General features: G+C 40.6%; 2 protein-coding genes across 3 annotated transcripts in view; one reads left to right on the forward strand and one right to left on the reverse strand.

Annotated features, from left to right (window-relative positions):
* Window positions 1-630: 630 nt before the first annotated feature.
* Window positions 631-15,885, forward strand: phf3 (PHD finger protein 3). 2 transcript variants are annotated; one of them, XM_061836909.1, is made up of 16 exons: window positions 631-773; window positions 1,709-1,959; window positions 2,264-2,359; window positions 2,446-3,766; window positions 5,787-6,057; window positions 6,864-6,915; window positions 7,269-7,389; window positions 7,491-7,647; window positions 7,755-7,871; window positions 7,999-8,127; window positions 8,213-8,357; window positions 8,440-8,626; window positions 8,995-9,142; window positions 11,003-11,092; window positions 12,676-12,871; window positions 12,953-15,885. In XM_061836909.1, the coding sequence occupies exons 2-16, from the start codon at window positions 1,725-1,727 to the stop codon at window positions 14,674-14,676; spliced, it is 4,989 nt and encodes a 1,662-aa protein (XP_061692893.1). In that variant the 5' UTR covers window positions 631-773; window positions 1,709-1,724; the 3' UTR covers window positions 14,677-15,885. The 2 variants fall into 2 exon arrangements, with proteins under 2 accessions (XP_061692893.1, XP_061692892.1); XM_061836908.1 differs by having other exon boundaries at window positions 2,237-2,359; window positions 12,953-15,884.
* A 2,020-nt stretch (window positions 15,886-17,905) lies between these two features.
* The window catches only part of eys (eyes shut homolog), a 200,331-nt gene continuing 193,040 nt past the window's right edge, over window positions 17,906-25,196 (reverse strand). The window contains 6 exon segments of the mRNA XM_061836907.1: window positions 17,906-19,092; window positions 20,008-20,169; window positions 20,293-20,465; window positions 20,550-20,712; window positions 23,192-23,336; window positions 23,774-23,940. Coding sequence (XP_061692891.1) covers window positions 17,906-19,092; window positions 20,008-20,169; window positions 20,293-20,465; window positions 20,550-20,712; window positions 23,192-23,336; window positions 23,774-23,940 — 1,997 coding nt within the window.

The raw sequence follows: 25,196 nt of genomic DNA on the forward strand, positions 1-25,196 counted from the left end.
AAATAATAGAAGATCTGAACTTTATTCTTAATTAATTCATATGCACTTTAAAAGGTGGCAAGTGTGTGTTGGGTCACATTTAAAATAAGTTTAATTGTAATTGGTGAATTCTAAACACAGCCACATCCACAGTTACAGTATGAGGATGTGCACACATGTGCAACCACATTATCTCAGTTGTTTATGTTTAGGTCTCCTTCAAAAGATTTTTCTTTTTTTTTTTGGTTTATAGTTCACATTAGTGGTTGAAAAAAAATCTCATTTTGGTAGATTGCAAAACCTAGCATTTGGACAGGGGTGTGAAGACTTTTTACATTCACTTATAGAAAAAAAAATAGAATTGCTTCACATTATGTTTACCTGTACTGACAGATTACGTTTTATTGGGTTTAATAAACGAAAGGTGAAGAATATGAAAATGGTCAATGGATCCTATAACTTTTCTGTATGTTGCACTTGGAAGAAAAAGTTTGGACACCTCTGCTTTACGTCTTACCTTATGATGTCACTATACTTTACATAAAAAAAAAAAAGATTGGGGGATGACTTTGTAATGAGGAATAACCGTCTGGAGTCAGGATGTCAGCTGCTAAGGTACCTGCTGTAAACACAAACCACGTGACTGGCAGCTCTTGCCGTCAGGGCTTTGCGGCAGCGGGACGAATGACGGCTTAGCTGCTCGAGAGGAAGTTGGTGGTGGCAGCCATACAGGCAAGCAGCCGCGGGACTATGTAACCGACACGAATTGGACTCACCATTCCACTCAGACACAGGTAAGCGTCTATGTATAAACGCCCACACACTGAAATAAAGAGTGAGCCAAAGCTGAACTCGGTGCTCGTGGGCTTGTTCGCGCAACGACTGCGTTAGCTGGGCTCAGGCTACAAACAATCCTAGGCCTCTGCTAGCACCACCGAGTTAGCATGTCCCACTTATTTTTTGCCTCGCTCTTGATATCTTACCCACTGTATATGTTGTCATTGTGTCTCCAGAACGACTAAGCGCAGTTGTGCAGTCGTTATTATACTGTCGTAGGGACACATGGGTTTTCCAATGCTAGAGACTTGAGGAATACGCAAAGTTCCTCCACAGGTCATCTTTAGCTTGGTAACGGATATGCTCCAGAGTTGTCGATTGGTGTTAGCAACGTGGGCTAACCACAGGAAACTTATTTAGACTCGCTATGGAATACCAGTGTTTATGAGTAACATTTTACATTCATTTCCATTTAAAAACATTAATCAATTTTACATTGTGTTCAATAAAATTACCCCTTGGTTGTAGTTACATGCTAAATGGCCTGCAGCAGCTTGTCTACACGTTTGCTGCTCAAACTTCATTCACAGATTTGCATTTGGTGCGGTTCGAAGTTTAGAATATCATGCTGATACTGGCTAAACGTTCTAGTTTGTCAAAAAGCCTCCGATATTTTGAAGCGATAACCTTTTTTTTCCTACAATTAAACTGCTGGCTAATTGCTATCTGCTAGTTTAAGATGGTAACCTGCACCACTAATGGACAACACTTTGAATCGTGTTATTGACGCATACTTAAGCCCACCCTCACCAATTTTCTCCATAAGTACTTAAGTTCAGACGTAGCCTCGATCATGTTTTATTATTTGTGATGCTTTAATATGGACGTGTGGCCGTAACAGTGACAAATCGGTTAACTAAATGTTGCTCTCTACCTGTCTTTTCCCTTTCAGGAAGGCAGCAGCATTCATGGATATTGTGGACACTTTTAACGTTTTAATACCCAGTGATCAGTTGGACGACACCCTCATAATAGGTCAAAATCTGGAATGTGAAGCCAGTAATGAGTTTGGTTCAGGACTCTGCCTTGAAGATTCGCTCAAGAATATGCTGAGTGACAAAGATCCCATGTTTGGATGTGCAACTTCTCAGTTCAACTTGCTGGATAATGAGGACTCAACTTTTCAAATTTCAGGCACAGCAGGTACGCTCCCCATCAGTACAGAACATATGGTTTTAAAATTAAGTCGTAAATTCATTTTCACGTTGTGCTGAGTTGGCCGGAATTAGTTTTAAAACTTATTCTTTAAGGTGTAGTTTTTGTCAAATGTTCAACACTTATCTATGATTGGTCATTCTAAGATCATGTCCAGTTAATATACATTTCAAGCAGTGGTGTGTCATTTAACTCAAGTACTAAATATGGTAATTTACTCCCCCCCACCCCCACACACACATTAAACATCTGACTTTGATGGCAGAGCTCAGTGGTGGTTCAACATCCACAGGCCTCAGCGGTGACCTTCCAGTAACAGAGACCAATCCAGGCAAGATCAAGAGACCTGTAGGCAGACCCAGGAAACGTCCATGTAATATACAATTAGGTAAGGCCCAAGTTCATGTTGTTTTCTATATGCCACTTTAAACAAATCAAGAGAGATGGAGTGACGTGTGTTTGTTTGGCTCCTAGATACAGAATCTACAGAATCCCATGATCACAGTCCAGAGCAAGACAAGATTCCCACAGATGCAGTACCCAAAGGACGACCGGGAAAGAACCTTTGCAACAGGCTGCAGAAGTCCTTTTTGATAAAGAAAGGAGTAAAAGGTGTACAGTTGAAGAAAGAACTAACTCTGGGTGGACGCATCAATATCAACGATATTGAAGGTGTATTGTGGTTAAAACCTTCTGTTGTGTTGAAACGACTGACTGTCACCATTGGAGGATTCAAGATTGAATTACTTCCTGGACCGTCATATCTCCAGGATGCGGAAGCCAACTTTGATGGTAGTTTTCCTTATGGTGCGGATATTGGTTTTCCGATGTTGTCAGACAGTGGTGTCTCTGTATCGAATCCTGTACCTGAGAAAGTCGCGGACCGGGATATAACTGAGAAGATTTGCGTTGATGAAACACCACTTGGATTGGGTCCGTATGTGAACCCCAATGACGTCCAGGCGGCTAATGGGACAGAAATAAAAATGTGTGGTCAAGAAGCTAAAGATGATACTCAGTCGATGGTGAAAAACCAAAAGCCTGTCAATATCAGGAAAAGTGGTGTTAAATTGACACCAGATAACGAGACCACTGTAAGTAACAAGGGGGACAGTAAAGAAAAGAAACCGACTCTTGCCAAAAACCAACTCCAACCCAAGCAACCACTTCATTCGAATAAGAAAGGTGTGATTACAAGTGAACAGAGCAGTATGAATAAAGGAGCTACTGTTTCTCAGAATTTACCATCCAAAGTTGTCCATGGTGATGACCTTCATAAATTAAAGTCTCTTAAAGAGAAGCGTAGCAGTGAATATTTAAAAAGACGGTCTGAAAACACCCCACGTGAGTGTGTCCCTAAACACCCAAAGATGCAAACAGGAGATCCCAGAGTGAAGTCCAGCTCTCCAGTGAAGAAGGCGCCATCTAGTGGGAGCCGCCTAATTGAACAACACAGTCCAACTAAACCCTCTCATACACTCAACACTTTGAAAGCAGATGCTTCAAACTCCTATATCACTCGTCCGAGTCTTACGTCCAAAACACTGGAAGAATTGGGGCAGGAGAAGGCTAAAATCAAGAAGCCTGAAAAGATTTTTCAAAAGCAAAAAAGTAAAACTGCAAGAAGCATCTCTGTGGATGAGCCACAGTTGTTTATCCCGGACAACGCTCCAGTTGTAAAGAAAGAAAGTGTTGAGCAACAGGTGCAACAGCAGCAAGAGCAAGTTGCCAACAGTGAGTCTGTGTGGGATGGAAACAATTGCTGTGGTCAGTGCAAGAAACACCACAACAACATGTAAGTCTTATTACCGATAAATCTTTCTCAAAAGTTTTCACCAGTGAAAAAAAATGAGATGTAAAATTTGTTGCCATAACACTGACATATACAGATTGACAATGAAGGCCACTTTATACTACTGCAATCGGGGGTCAACGACGCCCATATTCCATTGCGTGACCTATGTATTGCCCTGCGCATCACCTCTACTTAGCCTACCATGCACACGTCAAAAAGTTGCTGCGTGGGGAAAGCAGTGGCGCTCATCTCTTGTGATTGGTCCGTTTTAGTTACATGCTGTGATGACGTAATCACCGTTCTTCCCGGCTCCACATACCGCCGACGGTTTTCCCTTCTCGATCAATTTTGCAGCATGATTAAACGTATCATCTGGTCATTTATGTCTATTTGTTCAAATGGGCAGTTTAACAGGGTCAACATTGTTGTTGATTTGTTCCTTGTTACTGAAAGGAATGTAAAAACAGCTACAATGACCAAATGATCAAAATGTGCTGGTAAAACTCCACAGTGCGTCATCGTAAGGTTTTATTAGCCATAGCAACACCCCTGACTTGGAGAAGAACTGCAATACATTTTCAAAACTGTACACGTGGGTTGCGCTGAAGAATAAAGGCAAACTATGCACAGGAGAGCCGCAGTGACGTTGGTGCAGATGCCGCACGGGTGAATATAGAGAAGCTTTAATGAGCACTATGTCATCATTTTATTACTGATAGCTCAATTCCAAAACACTTTTATCAAGAAAGGTTGGGGATGCTAATTACTACACATCACAGTGTGCTGTCGGTCAACCCATTCATAGTGTTTGTGCTGCTGTGATGTGATGCCATGTTGCATTGGCTGGAGGCTTATGAGGTGGGTTTCTGCTCCTCAGTTGCCGCTACAGCAAACACCCTTAAATGGGAAAAAATGAGTTTGGGTATAGTGCTTCTTTCACATTTAATAGCTAGAGATTTTGCCTCAGTTGTACTGTAAATTACATGGAGGACAAAAACTTTATAAGAAAAAATATTTTAAAAATTACAGAGATGGATAGAACTCTCCACTACATTGAGTATATCACGTTGGTTTTTGAAAGTATGAGAAGCTTGTAATTTTAGTATTTAAAGCAGTTCGCATAAAATGAAATATAATGCTTAACATGTCACATTGTCTCATTGTTAGCAAAGTTAGGGCTTTCCGTTGTAACCATGTACAAACCAGTCATTAGCTTAGCAACCAGTGCCAAATATAGACGTGCTTGCAACATGCTGCCATTCTTGCTGCAATGTCAGGCGTCCTCACTCCTACCCAATAGTAAAAGACACTCAAACCATGTGCAGTGCGAAAACGGGCTTTATTCTGAAAAATGTTGATTGATCCAATAAGTCAAAACCCTGCACCAAAGTGTGGAGTTATGATACTCAGTGTCAGCTTCATAACAAAGACTTAGTCATACAAATATATATATGACTAATTTCAACAAAAGTTTAGTCAATGAAATTCTTGATACAAAAAATAATAAAACCACTGAATCAATAATCATCATAAATTGCTCTAATGTTAATGAATTATTGATGAATTAACCTGCCACTTCTCCATGGGCCAGGATTCCAGCAGAGTACTGTCAGAAGCTAGTGAAGGTTACACAAAACGTTTGACCCATATCATGCAGTTCAAAGGAAATGCTGTATCTAAACTTTTGGCCTTGAATATAATAGTTGAAAATTCTCTAACGAATTCTCTCTCTCATTATTGTAGTATTTAACAAAATTAAATAATTTTGTTCATCATGACTGGCCCAAAACAGGCGATGTTATGTCTGATTTGACTTCAGATGAAAAAAATGAAATGTTTTTTGCACAGTGTATTTGAACTTCTGGGTGCAAATGTATACTGTAATACTATTATTCCCAGCAATTGTATGTCTTACAGTGATTTGACTCTCATGCAGCAATCACAAGAGTGTGCATAGTACAGATCTATCTCTTATAGGAAGAAAAATAAAATTGAACAAATGATCATTTTACCTTTTCAGGTTCATGGTAGGCTGTGGCCGCTGTGATGACTGGTTCCATGGTGACTGTGTTGGTCTTGACCTGCTCAAAGTACGCGAGATGGAGGAGGAGGATCAGATGTATGTGTGCTTAAAGTGCTGCGAGGAGGAGAGCAAAAAGTTGGAGCCCGAAACCCCGACCATACCCGGGCCAGAAATTAAGTCGGAAGCCCTTGCTGTTAAGCAGGCTTTAAAATCCAAGCCAGGAGCTTCCGAGGAACTGACATCAGGGGGGGTGAGAGCTTTAAAGAAGGTTAGTCATGTTAGCAATTTATCCATAATAGTTGTTTACCAAATAAATGTATTTCTCATTACGAAATCTGTTCCGCTGTGTGTTCCCCAGCTAAGTGATGCTCTGATATTAATCATAGCCAGTGTTTCCACTACATAAGCGTTTGTTGTCTTTTTGCTTTTACTTTCCCTGTACACTGATGGCTTGCACATGGGTGTATGCTTAACGTCGGTCTGTGTACTTGCCAACATTTGTAGCGTCTGTTAAAAATTACACATACAATCACCCATCACATTGTACAAAAAAACGACAGTCAGCCAACATATCACTGTTGCATTTGCACAGTATATAATGAGAAATTACAAACATAATAATGATCTCTTTTAACTAACACTGTGAGAGTAGTTTTAAACTTTTATCGTTGTGGTTACCATCTCCAATGGTATGTAACTGCACTGAATCATAGTAGATGTTTTGGCTCTCTTGGTTATAGATTGTATAAAAACATTAGAAACATATTTCATGCCTGCGACTATTAATTCAGGTCAATTCTTTCTCAAGCCATTGAATAAATTGCAATTGATTCAGTGCCTCGAGAAACATTTTAGTGCAATGTTACACTATTCCACACGTCCTCAAAGTACAAAAAACATTTTAATGAAATAGAAATAATTCAGCAGCATGTAGTACAATCCCATTTTATTATCATTTTAAAGCCAAATATTTCATCTTCCTACTTTTCAATTTAAATAAAAAAAACATTTTCCCCAAATATGATTAGTTAAATGATCGAGTAGTAATTTTACACTTACTATCTCCTCAAATAGGAACAAGGCCGAAGATCGTCTGCAGATGTCAAAGAAACCCATCATAAAACAGGTATTGAATTCAACTGTATGAAAATGTTCTGAATAGGTAGCCTGTTTTTACTATTCAACTTTTACTGAAAGCATACACGTGAATGAGAATTGTTTGCATTTTCCATCAGTTTCACAGTTTTCAGATTGATTTCAAAATAGTTAGCAGAAAATCAGAATGTTTTTGAACAAGACAGAAAAGAGTGGCACACTGGTAATTAGAAGGAATAGTTCTATAATATAGTAGTGATATGGCTTGCTGTTGACAACTTTATATTTGCATGGAATTCAACACTGAGAGAAGAACAACTCTCTTTGAATTGCAGATCCATTTTTTTAATGAAAACTTCCTTGGTACTTGTTCTGTCCTCACAGGCATTCAGCTGAAACTCGAGGCAAAAAGTAAAATTGCATCTTCCACTTCAAAAAAGCCTGCATCTATGGAGGAGATCAGGCGCAGCGTGCGTGATTCTTTAAAAGAAATCCTTTTACAGAGGTAAGAAAGTTTTGTAAATTTACATTACACAGCCTATTCATTGCAAAGCTTTGAGAAACAGTTTTGTAAGGTTGTTGAACGTGTGACACTCTGCATTTTAGGCTGAAGGAGTCTGATTTGAAAGTCCCCGTAGAAAAAGCCTCAGAAGTTGCCAAGAAGACTGAGCGAGAACTTTTCCACATGTATAAAGATACTGAAAACAAATACAAGAGCAAGTATCGAAGCTTGATGTTTAACCTCAAAGATACTAAAAATAATGTAAGTGTTGTTGGAAATGTCTCCAAATGAGACAAATTATATGCAGAAAAAAATCATGACTCTTATAGTACAATTTGAAAGTAATGTCCTTTTATCCTGCGACTCAGGTTCTCTTTAAGAAGGTTCTCAAATCAGAAATATCTCCTGCTAATTTAATCCGAATGAGTCCTGAGGAACTGGCCTCTAAGGAGCTGGCTGCTTGGCGCCAAAGAGAGAATCGACATGTGAGTAATACTTATCACTTATGCATCATTAACTTTGACAACCGTTAAGACTATTAATAAGGCTTATTGATGCTCCTCTCCTCTATCGTTAACAAATAAATGTCTGGATGACTTTATTTTTTCACAGACAATAGAAATGATTGAAAAAGAGCAAAGAGAGGCTGAGAGGCGTCCAATCACCAAGATCACACACAAAGGCGAGATTGAGATCGAGAGTGAAGAACCAGGGAAAGTCCCTGAGCCCGTGGAGGTGGAGGTAAGGAAAGGGGCTATAATGTGATTTGTTAATTTTACAAGGATGTGTGCCACTCACTTGTGGACTCCCCCTCAATTCATCTCAGGTTGAGCTACCAGTCAAAGTCTCAGAAGTACAAGTAGAAGCTCCAAGTGCTCCGGAGAAGTCCATAGAGAGCACTAAGATAGAGAGCGATACCACCGACAAACATAAGTCTCACTTATTTGACCTCAACTGCAAAATCTGTACAGGTGACATACAAATCCAGCCCTGGTTCTGACCTTATATATGTCAAAGGCGGAAGTGACTGACTGACTTTTCTTTCTGATTAAGGGCGCATGGCACCTCCAGTCAAAGAGGCACCCACCAAAGTTGTCAAAATTGCTACGACAGTGGCAAAGCGACAACCTGCCAAAGGCGAGGAGCCGAGTACGCTGGCACCGTCTGCTGTTGAGGATGACCTACACCTCACTGTCTTAGAGGAGAGCTTTCAGAAGGCTCACACAAACTACGAGCAAAGGTGATTTCCGCAGATTTTCTTAGACAGCCTAAAGGCCTCTTTATACTCCCTCGCTTGCGTAACCAACATTATGTGACCGACGCTTTAGCCCACACGGCAAATGTCGCTGCGCGTAGAATACCTCAGAGATTCTTGTGATTGGTCCTCTTTCGTCACATTTGTTCTATCAGACACTGTTCCACGGTCGCCATTGTTGTTGTTGTTGAGGAGAACTGCAATACATTTTCAAAACTTCATATGTTGGGTTGCGCTCGAGTACAAAAGCAAACGATGCGCAGGAGAGCCAAAGTGATGTCAACGTGGTCGCTGCCTGTACGACTATAAAGAAGCTTTAATTTGTGGCTAAAGGGCTACTCTCTCCATCTCAGGTCTGATCATACGGCAGGCCGAGATGATGACACATCGTTCCTTTCCAGTCTGAAGCCCCTGTGGCGAGGTTTCCTTACTATGCACTCTGTGGCTAAACTTGTCACAAAAGCTTTTCCTGTGTCAGGCATTCTCGACAACTTGACTCAGGTAAGTCACACTTTCTAACGAACGCCCCCTCAGCCCCCCTCTCCTAATACACTTTGAAAGGGAAATTTACCTTAACATTCTCAAAGATTTTAACTCTTTTGCCACCCCTTTGAAATTGATCCAATTTACCTATGATTTGGGCCTGAGTCCATACCATCTGTTTAACTTTTTATATCAGCATTTCACGATTCACGTTGCAAGTCAGGCCAACTCTGCACTATTCTGTGTGATTTCTGGACAAAGGTTTATTAAAACCTTCTCCTTCTTCACAGTGATGCCAATCATATCTAAAACCAGACCTAAGTCCAGTTAAATATGTAGAAGCGACCTAAATAGTCTGTAGATGAGATTCCCTTGAAATTTAGAAAAACTATTTGGAAATTTAGAAGAAACTGCATTTTGAACACACTTGTGATGGGGAAAAAGGGTCACATCGAGTACAAAATGTCAACGTGCCAATGAGTCCTTCCTTAAAAGGTGGCATGTCATCAAGGCAAATGTACACACTTAAAGAACTAAAGTTTGTTGGTTTGTTTTTTAACTATTGTCTAGTTTTTAGAACACATTTAATTATGGTTTTATAATTACCAAATTTTGTATCTGATGAAAACATGCTATTTTAACCGTTGTTTGACTGCTTCAGCATAACCACTGTACTGAAATACTGAGGCAATCAAAGTGGACCACTCCTTTTGAAAGTATATTGTACAAATACAGTCACTCACTTTTGACGATATTGAAAGACGTCACTTTTTTGTGTAGTCTTGACATTAATTTATGTGTTTATTTCATAAACGTTAACTAAACAAGCTTGCTCTTAAACAATCAGTATTCACCCGGAAACAGCAAATGCAAGTTAACTGTACTAAGCATGTCCGGAAGTAATGCCAAAAGCGCACGTTCAGAGCTTCTTCACATACTGCGAGCGCATTTACGTTGAAAGTCATCAACATAATGAGTCATGTCAAAGGAAATTCAACTACACTGGGGTGCTCAATGCGTTAATCCCGAGGCAGCTTTGGTTGATCGTCTGACGACGTGCACCCCCCCCCCCCCAAAAAAAAAAAAAGATGTTAGACTATTATCCATCTCGATTCAGGTGTGGCCAATACGTCGAGCACATAAAGGCACGTTCTAGCAAGCTAGTCTCCTATTTACGGCACTTGCGGCGTACCCACCCACCCCGCTAACTATAATACGTACAAGATTGTGATTTACTTTGACTTGATCTAAATTCTAACTCATTTTCCCCGTGGTATGCGTAATCTTGAAGATGAAAGCTTTTCCCCTCTACATGCTTTAGGAAGATATAGATCTACTGCCAGCTTTCATCAATGGATTGACAATAGATACCGTCATAAATTACGCTAGATTATAACAATACATCACAATTGCCGACTGGAGTGTTTGTTACAACGTATCGCTAGCTTGTTGTCACTAGTGCCGATTATGTTGAAGTAAACTTTTAATATTTTCAAAACATTGTGCGTATAGACCGTTTGTGTTTATTCCTTGACAGGCCAGTGCATTTAACTTTGCTTCAGATAATGTTTGTCAGATCAAGAATTTTTATTGATGAAAAATTTTAAATACCGTTTATCATGTTCTACTAATATCAGTTGAAATTGGAAATTATCATTTGGGTTTGAAATTTTTGTTTTTTGTTTTCTGTTTTAGTTATGTATTTGTTCATTTTATTTTTAATTTACAGTTATGTTATATTAATCCAGTAAATTATACTAAGGTTTTGAGATTCCATCCCTAATCACACCCGCAACTTATTTGCGAGCATGACTGAGCACACCCGTACATTTTTCAAATGTGAGTGACTGCAAATATTTAAAAGCTTTTTCTTCATAGGATCTTCCTGACAGCATCCAGGTTGGCGGAAGGATAAGTCCGCAGACTGTGTGGGACTACTTGGAGAAGATACGTGCTACAGGAACTAAAGTAATATATTGACATTTTAACAGGAGCGCTCAGACATTACATTACAGTTACAGTCCCCTCCAAAAGTAGTGGAATGGCAAGGTCAATTAGTTTGTTTTTCTTGTATACTGAAGACCTTGGGTTTCAAATCAAAAGATGAATATGGGGCAAAAGTTCAGAATTCCATCTTTTATTTCACATTATTTACATTTATATGTGTTCAGTCAGGATAGAGAACCTTTTGTTTGAAGCCACCCTATTTTCTAGTCAGCACAACTACTGGAACTTGACTATTTCCAGTTGCCCAGGTATTGCCTTTTAGATTGAGTGACATGAGAGAGTGCTTGCTTGTTTTTTGGGTTGGGTTTCACCTGTGAAACTTCATTTGCTGTTTAAGCAAACATGAAGACCAGAGAGGTGTTCATAGGAAAGCAAACCATTTTAAAGTTGAGGCAAAAGTGAAAATTGATCAGAGCTATTGCACAGATATTGTGCATAATCAATAACAATAAATTGGAATGTCCTAAAAAAGAAAGCAATTAATGGTGTACTGAGCAACAAAGCTCGAACAGTTTGTCCAAGGGAATCCACAGTAGTTGATGACAGAAAGATTGTGAGAGCAAAAAAATAAACACCCAAAGGCAACAGTCAAAGACATCATTGGCATTCTCAACGGGGCAGGGGCGATAGTACTACAATACATTGGTTGAAGAAGACTTCGAGAGAAGAAATACATAGGCCATACCACAAGTTGCAAACCACACCTCAGCAAAAAGAATCAGATTGGATTTTGTGAAGAAGTATGGAGATGAGCTACAAAAGTTTTATGGACTGATGAAACCAAGATTAACCTCTGTCGAAATGTTGGAAAGGCCAAAGTATGGCGAAAGAACGGATCTGCACAAGCTCATCTGTGAAGTATGGTGGAAGTCATGTCATGGCTTGGATTTGTGTGGCTGCTTCTGGAACAGGTTCACTTGTCTTTCATAACGTTATAATTCATGGTAGTAGGAACAGAATCAATTCTCAAGTCTACAAAACCATTTTGTCTGGCAATTTACAGAAAAAAGCATCCGCACTAATCAGGAGAACCTTTATCATGCTTCAAGACTGACCCAAAATACACTGTCAACACAATAAAGGCCTTCATCGGGGCCAGGAAGTGGAAGATCTTAGACTGTCCAAGTCGGTCACAGAACGTTACCCAATGGCACATGCTTTTGACCTCCTGAAGAGGAAACAGAAGGGAGAAACCCACAGAAACAAGAACTAAGAGAGACCACAGTAAAGGCCTGGAAAATGATTTCAAATGAAGACTGCAAGCCTAATAAAGCCAATGGTTCGCAGGCTTATCACAAGTAAAGATTATGCCGCCAAATATTCAGTGTTATTCACTTTCAGTTAAATTCTGTTCCAATACTTTTCATTTCTTAACTTTTGTCTCATTTTCATCTTTTAATCCGAAACCCAAATATCTTCATAATGCAAAAAAAAAAAAAAAAAACCCTATCATTCCAATACTTTTGGAAGGAACGGTACCCTGATTGTTACTTTGCTAACACATGCTCTTCTTTTTTTTTTTTTTTTTTTTTATATTCTTAAAGGAAGTTTGCCTAATTCGCTTCACTCCTGTGACTGAGGAAGATGAGATCTCCTACACTCTCCTGTATGCTTACTTTAGCAGCAGAAAGCGTTTTGGGGTGGTGTCAAACAACCGTAAACAAGTGAAGGACATGTATCTCATTCCTTTGGGCGCGTCTGAAAAAGTACCACACCAGCTTGTGCCTTTTGATGGGCCAGGTGACCAAAATAAGTATATTCCTCTCTGTAAGGAACCAAGAAGTTTTAATGACGCAAATGTTATGTCGTTTGATTCGGCAGGTCTCGAAAACAACCGAGCAAATCTTCTCTTGGGACTTATAATTCGTCAGAGGCCGAAAAGAGATTATCATCCAGTTGACATTAATGAAACGACAAGGATGTCTCCCGAAGTCAAGCCCGTCCCAGTTCCTGTCCAAGAAACTCATGGCGAAGAAGAAGATGAGAAGCTTTTCCTAGCCTCATTGACGACTCCCAATATAAGCGAGAAGCATAAAGTACTTGAGACTGCAGAAGCTGTGGAGGAGCCCATCACAGAGTCTTTTGAAGAACCATCTGCAGCAGGGAACAGCAGTCAGGAATCCCACAAGCCTCTGCGTTTTCTTCCAGGTGTGTTACTCGGCTGGGGTGGAGAACTCCCGCCGCTTCCAGATGTTGGAGGAAAACCTCCAGATGACACTTACAAGGCCCAACCTGCTCAGAAAAAGGAGGCGCCATCCACCGGGGGCTCCAAGGCTCCCGCTGTTGCTGTTGTTACCGCTGTGCCTCGAGAGCGCTTTGTCATCAAGAAAAAAGAAGTCAAACCTGTCCAAGCCGAACAGCAGTCTTCCAGCCAGACGGAGGCTGCAAAGACATCTCCAGGCAAAGATGCTGAGGCCGTACCCCAAGCTTCTCCGGTCTCCTTGAAAGATAAGCCCCCAGATGTTTCCACGGAAGCCTTCTTGGAAAGCCTGGCGACGCTTCAAAACGAGAGTGAAATCAGCAGCAGTGATACCCCCAAGAAAGATGACATCACTTCTCTCTCTGATTCAGACAAAGGAAGGTTGGAAGGAAGGTCACAGGTGCCGTCAGAGCACACAAATACCTCCAAACCTCTTAGTGGGATACTGAAAAAGATTTCCACCTATTCCAGTGTGACAGAAAACAAAGCCAGGGAAACTAGTCACATTGCTCCTTTAGATGCTAAGCATGCTTCTCCTAAAATCAGTCCAGTTACAACGTTTCATCAAGGCTTTTTACAGATATCTCAGGCCAAACACAAACTGAAGGAACAAAGCCAAACCGCCAGTCAATCAGTCCTCAGTGACCATGAATATCCTGTAGAAATTCAGCCAAGCAACACAGTAACTCAAGCGGGAAACATTTCTGCAGTACAAACACCACAAGCGGAGAGCTTCGAAGCCTCGGAACTCCAAGGAGACACGAGAATGGCGTCGGCTTTCCCAGCATGCAACAATGCTATACCTGTCCACCAGCAACAGCACCAGCCTCAGGAATCTGGCAGCAACCACGACCCGTCTGTCCAGAACTCTTTCCATACACCACACATCCAAGATCAGAACCACGGCACGCCACAGGCCCAGGAGATTACTGCACTCGGGGCGCACCCCATGAGTCTCTCCCAACCAGCTGGTCAACCTTCATTGCAAGCCAAAGAGGAACCACAGGAGGAGGTCTACACCTACTGTCACCCATGGGAGGAGAGGCAGCAGAGTAGCGAGGAGAGGGAGCACCATGAGAAACACGGCCACCGCAGACACTCTCACCACGGGAAGAAGAGCAGGCACCATGACAGGAACCGAGACAAGAAGCACGAGCATGGCTACGATGACAAGCACAGAGACAGGAACAGGCACCACAGACACTCTGAGGACCGCTACGGTGAGAAGCGGAAAGAGCGATACTACAGCGACGACTACAGTGGCCGCCACAAAGAACGCCACCGACACCGGCGGGACTCGGACTATGACAATGGGCACAGGAGCTCAAAAGACAGTTACTTGTAATAATTATATGTTCTTTTAACTTTTTTAATTATTTTTTTAAAGAAAACAAGCACCAGTAGTGAGTGTTCGGTGCTCTCAAGACTCCTTCTCTGATTCACTACCACTTGAGCTTTTTTGGGCTATGTATTTTTTTATTCTTTCCTCAGTGTCGTTGGTGTCCAGCTTGTATGTCACATCTCTCCTGAGTCTTCTGACGAATTGAACTATTGCTTTAGTGGCGTTGCAACATTCATCGCACTTGCTTTTCAATTTGCTGCACCTTGTAAAACTAACAACTCTGCAACAAATCCTCACAGTTTAATTTGGAAAAGTTTGCTGCATCAGTAAATCATAAATAGTAATTGAGGTAGGACAAAGAAATTTACATGTTAAGTTGAGATGTATTCTTTTCACAATTTGGATCAGGGTCAGATTTCCATTTAAAATTTTAAAATATATATATTTTTTTGTATTTACCTGCTGCATCATCTCCCCTAATCTCCTGTTAATATTAATATCAAAGACATTAGGTCAAATGGTTTTGGGGCTAAATTGAGATTTACTACAAAAAGAAACTTTATGGAGGGACCTATTGAACATGGTCTTGTGTTCCCAAATATGTTCTTTTAAATTGCTTTAAATATTTTGTAGTCTTACTTTCTACCAGAAAAGCATTGTACATTTTTGGCTTGTAATATATCTTAGAAATGAAGTGTGCCTTTGCACGAGTGTAATGTACAGTTGGTAATAAAGCTAATTCGTTTTTTTTTTCAATTATAGAAAAATCTCAAATTTCTGTGTACAGTAAAACCAGTATATTGAAAACAGCCATCTCAACACCACTGCAGTACTCATTAAATGTACTTAAAACTGACTACAGGTACACAAAGGTTTACCAGAATGATTGTTGAAGATCCATGTATAAAATGAAAGATTTTTTCTTTGTGGACATTATATATAAAATATTGGAATTAGATTGTGAAAGACTTTGTAAGGGGCCTTTGTCTACAGTGGAACCTCCATTGTCAAAACAATTTGTCAATTGACTTCCAAGTTTTGATATTGCCATTGTCCCATAGGACAAAGCAGCAATTTATTACACACACTATCACCTCACAAAATTTATTAACTCAAAAGACAGCGTTTGGTAAAATTTCCCATTGACACAGAAGTGTATAAAAACCTTTACCAGTGCAAAATAAAGTAAAACTGGAGCCCATTTGACCTATATAATGGGGAGGGAACAGGGGCATTTTCTACACCACCTATCCTCAGGTATGCTGAAGCCTGTCCCTGCTAACTGGACAAGATGTGGGGTACACCCTGGAGTGGTTGCCAGCCAATCGAAGGGCACATATAAACAACCGTTCACATTCACACCTACAGGCAATTTAGAGTGTCCAATTAATGTTGAATGTTTTTGGGGATGTGGGAGGAAACCGGAGTGCCCGGACAAAACCCCACGCAATCAATCTACCATACATGTTTTTGGGATCTGGGAGGAAACTGAAGTGCCCCGAGTGAGGCCAGAGTCGAATTCAGGTGTTCAGAGCTTTCTCTTCTCCCTGTGCCTGTGTTTTGTCCCCCCCAAGACACCCTGGGGGGGTGTGATTGCGATTGTTCTATCTGCCCTTCTATTGGTTGGTGTCCAGTTCAGGTTGTACTCTGCCTCCTACCCGAAGATAGCTCGGATAGGCTCCAGCACTCTCACGACCCTTGTGAGGAGAAGCGGCTCAGATAAATGGATGGATACACAGTATGTACTGTATATAATCTTCATCATCATCACTTCGAATCAGCTTTATTGGTCAAGCATGTAAAAACACAAGGAATTTTTCTCTGGTAGTAGTTGCCGTCTGACTACAACATACATATTGTGAATGAAGAAAAATTGACAGTACTTGTGTTATTTTTCTTATAAGAACTCAAAAGTTGTTCAAGGATGCAGTCTTCTAGCATTTAGAGGAGTGAGAGTGCCCATTTGAGTGACAGTACAGTGCAACAATAATTCTAACTAATACCTGGGATAAATGTTTGAAGGGAAGTAGAAATAACCCAAATTATGGTTACAGCCTTGAAATTCAGAGTATGGGCTGTGGTTAAAATAAACTAATAAATTCAATTCAAACTTGTCAAATGGGAGTCAGCCCACACCTGTTACCATTTCAAGTGTCTCCCCAAGTAAACTCAAGATATATTTGTTGTCTTTTCCTGGCATTTTCTTTTTAGTAGAAAGCTGAAGGTTTTGTTCCAGAACTAGTATTTGGGATTGTTCACAATCCTTCTACCTTAAAAAGTTTCAGTTAAAAACACACCAAAAAACGCTTCAAAGCAGGATACCGCCACCATCATGTGCTACTGTAGGCATAATATTGTTTTGCTGATGAGCAGTATTGTGCTTATTGTCACAACAGACAATAGCACATTTCCCCACATAGTTATTGGAGATTTCAAACATGTTTTTTCAATATTTTGAAATCAAGTTTTTACTTTTTGGCTGCAAAACCAGATGGTATATTTGATGCTCATACAACACTTTTCCCTCCAGTGGAGCATGCTGGTGGCAACATTGTACTTTGGGGCTCTTTTTTTTCCCTTTTAGCTGGACCTGAGAACTTAGTTGAGAGAGGGTGTTATGAGCAATTTGAAATAGCAGTCAGTATTTGCACAAAACCTTTAGGAGTCTGAAATCCGAGGCTTTAAATGGTGGCAGGTGTATGCTGATTAACTGGTTGAATGTGATAATTGAATGTGAATTCCCAACACAGCCTCCTCCCTAATTACAAGGTGTGTCCACTTGTGCAACCACTGTTCTTTATTTTTAATTCCCCTCTCAAAAATGTTTTATTTCAAATTGTGATGTCCAATTTACAATCAAAAGTTTAGAAACGTATCCTTTGACAAAAACCTCCCATTTGAACAATAACTACAGTTTGCTGAAAATGATGTTTGCTGACAGGTAAGCTTCTCTAGAGTTATTTTCATTAATCATACATTTTATTTTAGCACCTGATCAATTTCTATATGCAATTGCCTGGTGTGCTGTATTTCTCAAAGTGTAATGAGCAGTTCTGATTTGTATTAACATTACACTTTGCATTTTCAGCATCATACCCTTTCTGGCGACATTTCAAATATGCACAAGTCACATTAGTTTAAATGATCTGAGCTTTTTAAACCTATATTCCTAAAAAAAAAACCCTCCAAACTATTCAATATTTACTTACTCTCACAAAAGCCATTTTCCCTTCTACTCATTGCCGTTATGGACATTAAAGCCCTCACTGCTTTTTAAAAAGACAAGGGGTTCACCGAACAAATAAACATTTTTGAGATTTCCTTCAAAGCTCCTTGAAAACAACCCCGATGTCACGACGGTTACATTTGTGTACATTTCAAATCCTCCGAAGTAGAGCTGCCCAGCGTAGTTCAGGGCTACGTATCTCCCAAGTGGATCCACATCCTCGTGAATGACTCTTTCGTTGTTCAAATGGACTTGAATGACAGTACTGTTTACGACAATGGAGACGTTGTGCCATCGGTTGCAGCACAGCATCTGACTTTTTGAAATCACTGGAAGCGAAATCCTCTCCCCGAGATTAAGTGCAACCTTAAGGGCCCCCCTCTCAAGTCCCACTGCCAGGAAGTCATCATCTTCATGTCCTCCCTTTCCCATCCACAGGATCAAACTGTCACTTGTGTTTGTGAGGAAGATAAAAGAAACCCGAGTGTACCGTAAATTTCTCTCGTTGTATTTCAGATCAATGTGCTTAACATAGGAGTGCCCCACAAACTTCAACGTGTCCGTTGGTAGCTCTCTGGTGCAGAACCTCCCTCCCCACCCGAGGGGACAAATGCAGGTGTATGATTTCTCACTAACTGGAGTGCATATGGAGCTATGTTTGCAGATGTTGTTGACACAGCTTAAAGACTGATTACAAGTCGGTCCTCTCCATGATGTTGGGCAGTCACATGTGAAGGACTCACTTCCTGTTGCCCTGCAGTGACCTCCATTTTGGCACACCTTGTACCCGCAGGCGGTCCCATCCCAGTCCCTGACATTTGCACCACCGAGAGCTCCTTTTTCCGTCAACTCCAACTCAAAACCGTTTATGATCACTTCTCTGATGCTGCCTGTGAAGCCCATCGGCTCCCCTTCGACGGCGTCTGCGGGCACTGTGCTCAGAGAGGAGACGCCCCCAATAAAGATGTTGGTGGCAACGTCCAATGTGCTCATTCCCTCAGTCCCATTGTGTCTGACCTCCTTGCCGTCCAGAATTAGAAAGCCTTGTTGACCAATCCGGCCTGCTTTCACTGCGTGCCATCTTCCAGCATGCGGGTCTACTCTTGTAACAGTCTGCAGGGTGTGGAGACCATCCCCCAGATTGTAGCGCAGCTGGACAAACCTTGACCTCAAAGAGAGGCAGAAGAAATCTCCTGCAGAAAGGAAATAAAAATGAGTTGCTCAGAAGAGCTCTGAGGTAGATTACAAACAAAAGGCTAATAATGTACCATCAAAACAAGCGTAACAGAAATTAAATACGGTGAAATCTATCCAAATAATCCATGGGCAATTTACAAAAAACAAAACAAAACACCAGCTGCAATTCAGAATTACTCGACACCGAAAGCAAAAGCCATTAAATGTGACACATTAAAGGTGGGCACACCGTTAAATCAGGCAAGCAATTGTAGTATTGCATTGTAGTATTATCAATTCAAGTTATGCAGAAAGAGTTAGTCAAAGCTACCTATGTCATGTAAATTTCAATTCTGTATTTGCATTTATCTAACATTGTTTACAACTGTGTTATTGCTGCATGGTGTTGCTAGTTGAGTAATTGTTTACAAGCATTAGTAAATGTAAATGCAGTAATATTGGATATGGGCAAACGATATAGGCACTACATTGAAATTAGACACTTAAACCTGCATTGTAAATGCATCTTAAGAAATACAAAGACCTCTAACCAACAAACCAACCAACTCCTATCCTTTGTGTTTGAATGGCAACAAACAGACTGAATTGGCCATGGAGTTATGTTTAGGTTAACTTTAACAGGGTGCTCTCTTCATATCAGGATTATTGTTGGCAGCAAAAATACCCTGTACAGTACTTTAACCCTCTCTGGACCAAATAAAATTTTGCAGAGAGAAAAATCTGATATTTTCAGAAAATGATACTCTGGACTTGAAATTTTCGACATTAAACCTGTTGAAAATTTGCAACCCCTGCCCGGAAAGGGTTAAGGAACAATTACTCGAATAAGAAAAAATAAAATCCTTTTTTGGTCACTGCCATACTATAAAGGGCTCTTTTGATTTATAAGCTAGTTATAACCTACTTATTACCAGATCTTTCCCCAAGATGCTGTGCAGCATAAACAAGGATACCGCCAGGTGATAAAGGTTGGAACTGGATCCGTAAAACAGTCCTGTGTCTCATATTCATTGGGGGGAAGGACATCCAAGAGGTGTGCTTTCCACTGAAGAATGGATCACTGATGTTCACAGCTGAAACGGGGACAATAGAGCAGTTAAATAATTGAACAGCAAAAGTGCTTCCTTGTTGACAAAATGAACAGACAAAAAAAAAAAAAAACGTGTAATGATGAAGATTGCGTTTGATGGTGTGACCTTTCTCGCAGTAGAGCCCCGCTGTTCCCAGGGGGCACTGACAGGTATATCCATTTGGAAGAGGGATGCAGGTGGAGCCGTGGGCACACAGAGGCGGGGGAGTGTGCGCGCCATCGCACACCGACACTGTCTCCGAACAGAGTGCGCCCTTCCATCCAAAAGGGCACTGGCAACTGCGGGAGGAAAATACCAGCTCATAGCTAATGAATTCCCTTCCACCATACTTGCACAAGTCTCTATTAAATGTGCGGACTTACTAAACGGATGAACCGGAGTCCACACATGTTCCTCCATTCCTGCACCGAACATGAAAACACAGGTTGATCCCACACTGACCCACACTTCGTCCAAAGGTGGGCTCTCCCAGAACTCGGACTGTTCCATTTCTACGTGTTCGGAAATACATGTCAAAAATGCACCCTTGGGGGGGAAAAAAAAACACGGTTAAGGGAAGTTATATTTTAGAAAAACGTGCAGTGAAATAGACATCACATCAGTTAAACATAAAGCTGAAATTCCATGAAAGAAATGAAAACGTACATTACGACATACAACAGTAACCCCTAGTTACAATGCATCGACACTTTCTCCATAGGACTACAGTAAACATTCATATGCACTGCGAATAAATGCATCATATAAGCTACCATGTAAAATACAGAAATAAATAAGAGCAGTTAAGGATGACCTCGTGGTACTACACTGACAGGCGCTGTTACTTTTTTCTTCAGAATCTTTCAGCTGATCTTTTGGAAACATGCAGTAAATACTGCATGTGGCTTGATACATTGAATAGCTCATTCTCAGAATGATTACATCTCTTTGACGTCCTTTGACTCCACTGAAAAAAATGGCGATACAATCGCAGACTGTGAAAACATTTATCCTCACAAAATAACGTTATATAGCGTGAATACAATACTTGTCTCTCAGCATTCATTCAATAATCAAACGGATACTGTATATCACCGATTGTCAGAAAGCATCTACTGTACCTTGCTTTATTTGACTTTTGCTTCTATAATTTATTGCCATCCAGCCAATATTTACTTTGACCTGTAAGTGCATAGATAGCACGGTGAAGTTACTGTATATAAATAACATTTAATTGAATTGTCCAACCTTCTGTCATGCACTGGTCTTGAGTAAAAACAGAATGCAGTGGAAATGTCACGTTTATTCATTAAAGTTTGTGCAGTGATTATATGTATGAATTCCTGGGTGCAAATGTACTGTGATATATTTTACTTTTTTTTTTTCTTTATATAGCTCTACACTCTGTAAACGTCTGTGCTTCACATCACTCTGAATTAATGCCCCGAATAGAACTGTTTACATGGAATGGTGTCGAGCTCAAATTGACAGACTGATTCATTTCAGGCGTCACCGCATCTTCTCCGCCACCTTTCCACAGGGGGAGTGTGGATCTGTTGATAACTGGGAGTGAAGTGAATTATCAGTGTGTTCACTGCCAGCCATCATGATTAGGGCTCCGGGAAGGTCACACAGATCTGATTAGACGCCCATGAGTTCTCATTCCATCCTCGGCACTGGGGCGATGGCGCCACCGGTGTCGAGTTTACCAATATAGTGACGATGCCGGGTCAGGTGGCATATGTGAACTGTGTTCCCTGCAGCTGATTACATTTTTTTTCTTTTTTGGAAATGCTTTTCTTCAAGGGCTGAATTGAAATGAATACCGCATTCATAAATAAGACACAAATACATTCCAGTTCTTGGACACAAAACGGTGCTGTTCAGTTCAAATGGCTCCACTACAAATAAGCTTGGATACTGATGGTACATGCTTATAAAGATATTCTTCAGTGTTGTCATTGTTGCACAACAGCAGGCACATTACATAAGCACATTCCTGTATGAAAGATATAAACGGGTTTTGGGAGTACTTCTGATTAATAAAATCTCAACAATGCACATTATAATGTTTTTTTAACCAGACAAAGACAACGAGACATTTCCACAGTGGACCAACATAAAGAATCCCCTCGTTCAAGGTTTAATCAAAAATGTGCGCCACTACGACTGATGTTCTACTATGGATTCATATACTGTAGATTCTAGTTATGCAAAGATGAAAATAAATTAGTAGAAACATAGAACGTAGACATAGAAACAAAACAAGATAATTTTTAGAAGCAACATTTTTCTTGGGTGGGGGTTGGGGGGGGGGGGCTTTATGCGCCATGTTGAGGTCCGACACATGAACATAATACATTAATGATACTGAAGAAGCGGTTTTAAAAACACTCATCTTACTACCGTTTGCACTTGTGTTGGTTATAAATGTGCAGATGGGATTTGGCTACTTTTCAGTGCAGGGGCAGATCTAATTTAAAAGTGAGATACAGGGCTGTTCGGCACCCCAGCATCTTGAAAAGTCCTTAACTAGTTGCGTTCTTACCTTTAACAGAATACTGTGATGTAGTACTATTTCAAAATATCTAGGTTATATGAAAAATGTAGAAACATTTGATTGACTGATTGTAATCATTTGAATTAAAGTTATTAAATTTCTTAATGGTCCTTGCATCTTTCTGATTTTTCCTCCACTAGTCCAACGAGTAGCCTGCCTTTTGGCCAAAGTCAGCTGAGATTGGCTGCAATTCACCTGTGACCTGAATAAGGAAAGTATAGAAAATGGATGGCTGTACACGGCATACTTAAAAATATATATCTTTTCTTTTTGTAGGGACTTGATCGCTGTTGAATGCTTGCAGACAGCAGCAATTAAAGGTATTGATGCAATCACCTTGTATGCTCTGTTCTTGCTTCTCTTTCTATTATATGCCTCTCTTCTGCTTACAAAGGCACATCGATGCTGGGATGAAGGCCAAGCTCCAGTGTTCTAAGTGCGTGGTGCCGAAAGTGGCCTTCTTACCCTGAAAGCCTTGACGGAACCGGGAGCCAAGTGGCAGCAGGTCAGGTGAGTACTGATTATATCCGCCTACAAAGAGTTGCTCGACAGCATCGAGGCCCCGCAGCGGTCCCGGAGATGAGCCCGTTCTGTTCCTTTGTCCATCAACCTAGGAAATACGTTGTCAATACTTGAGCGAGTACATCATCAAAAGTCCCAAGTGTCGAAATGCAAGACCTTCCATTGATTAGCTTCACTTAGATTCACTTAACTTGTAAATATGTGTTTTTGCCTCAACTAAAAACCTTCTTGTGGATGTTGCTGAATATTTTTTTTCTCTCATTCTGATCTTTGGAACAAAAATAATGAGCACAAGCCAGACTCATGAGACTGGAGCATCCTTTTCTGCCCTACATTTCTGACCTTGGAGAGGACAAATATAAAGAAGAGCAGCCAAAACATCACAATGCTCTTTAAAAAAAAAAAAAAAAAAAAAAAAGTCTGTGAGTAATTAGCCATCTTTCCAGTCTGGCAGCCTGTATCGCTTTTGATGCATTGCAATGTGCAATTTAAAGTCAAATAAGCATTCGGCAATGACCCAGTCACCTTCAGCCATCCTGTTTTGTTGGTCCTTCCAAACGTGAGAATATGGACGTCCATGTGGAGGTTCAGTCGATCTGAGACAACGGTTGCTATACCTGAGCCAAGGTTGAATTTATACAGAATTCTCCCCTTTCGCACGCCCAAAACGAGGAAGTCATCGCCATCAGTGCCTGGAATTAGAAGACGTGAATGAATAAATGAACAGCGCATCTACTACAGTTAGGCTATAAATATATTATAAATAGCATGAACTCCCACTGAACTGGAACCCACAAAAACAATCAGTTACCCACATTTAAACTCAATTATACATGTGCTTGCTTGAAGGCACACGGTAGATGACAATGTTCATCATCGCAACCACTGCGGTTTTGTGTAACTTGATCTCATACATTAATTAAATAATTGTGCTTCATTGTTGTGTGTAAGTGATCAAAGCTGACACACTTCATTAAAGCAATTATTGTTTTAGTTGTTCATATTTCATCTTTTGCCCCTATTTTGCCTTTGAATCTGCACTATTTCGGACTTTGCCACTCTCTCCCCTGGCAGGTATTTCATTATTCATATCGCTCTTGTGTTGTTATACTTTTTCTTTATGAATTGAACTGTTTAGAGAAGACCGCAGAGGATTGAGTACAATTTGTTTTTTTTTTCCTTCTTATGTCTAGTAACGTTACGGTCACATAATAGTACATCTGAGCACATTAACTCAACACAATGGATTTAAAAACATAATCAGGGTGTCCCAAAAGTCACTCTTCACTTCCTTTTTTCTATTTTGTTTTAGAGGCCATTAGCATTTGACAGGTTTGCAGTTTTGTCATCAAATCATTCCCTTGCCCTTGCCTTGCCAATTGACTCTGGAACAGGGTAATAAAACTGACTTCTGGCAAGTTTTTTTTTTCTTTCCTGTTCTGGATTGCAGTTCATTGCCACTTTGAGAAGTATCGTCAAAGGTGTGTCAAATGTGTCGGTGGTCTTGTTACCGGATGGACTATGGAAGAAAAATAGTCCAAGCAAACTAACGCCTTAGCCCAGCCAAACCACTGGCTTCAGAGAGTCTCGTTCCTGCTCAAAAATTCCTGCTGACTTTCCTCAAACTCGACAGATGTGTTGTTTCACCCGATGAGGGAGATTAAAGATAGACTCGTCGCTGAACCGCAAGTTTTCCAAGAGCTGAGGGTCATTTTTTAAACGAGCATCATCATCTTCCACTTGAAGCCTTTGAACGAGCTGACTGACTGATTTCAGCACTCTCCAAGGCATCTGCTGAAGTGAACTTTTGTTGATGCCGAGTTCCGAGGCAGCCTTCCAAAAGACTAACCCTAGCTTTGTGTGCGTAGAAGTTTGGTGTTTTAATCAGTGGCGGCGTTAGCACAACTGCCACTGAGTGGTTTGTCAAGAACAGATCCCGTTTCGAGAA

Source organism: Syngnathoides biaculeatus, chromosome 12 (assembly GCF_019802595.1).
Source record: "Syngnathoides biaculeatus isolate LvHL_M chromosome 12, ASM1980259v1, whole genome shotgun sequence".
Lineage (NCBI taxonomy): Eukaryota > Metazoa > Chordata > Actinopteri > Syngnathiformes > Syngnathidae > Syngnathoides > Syngnathoides biaculeatus.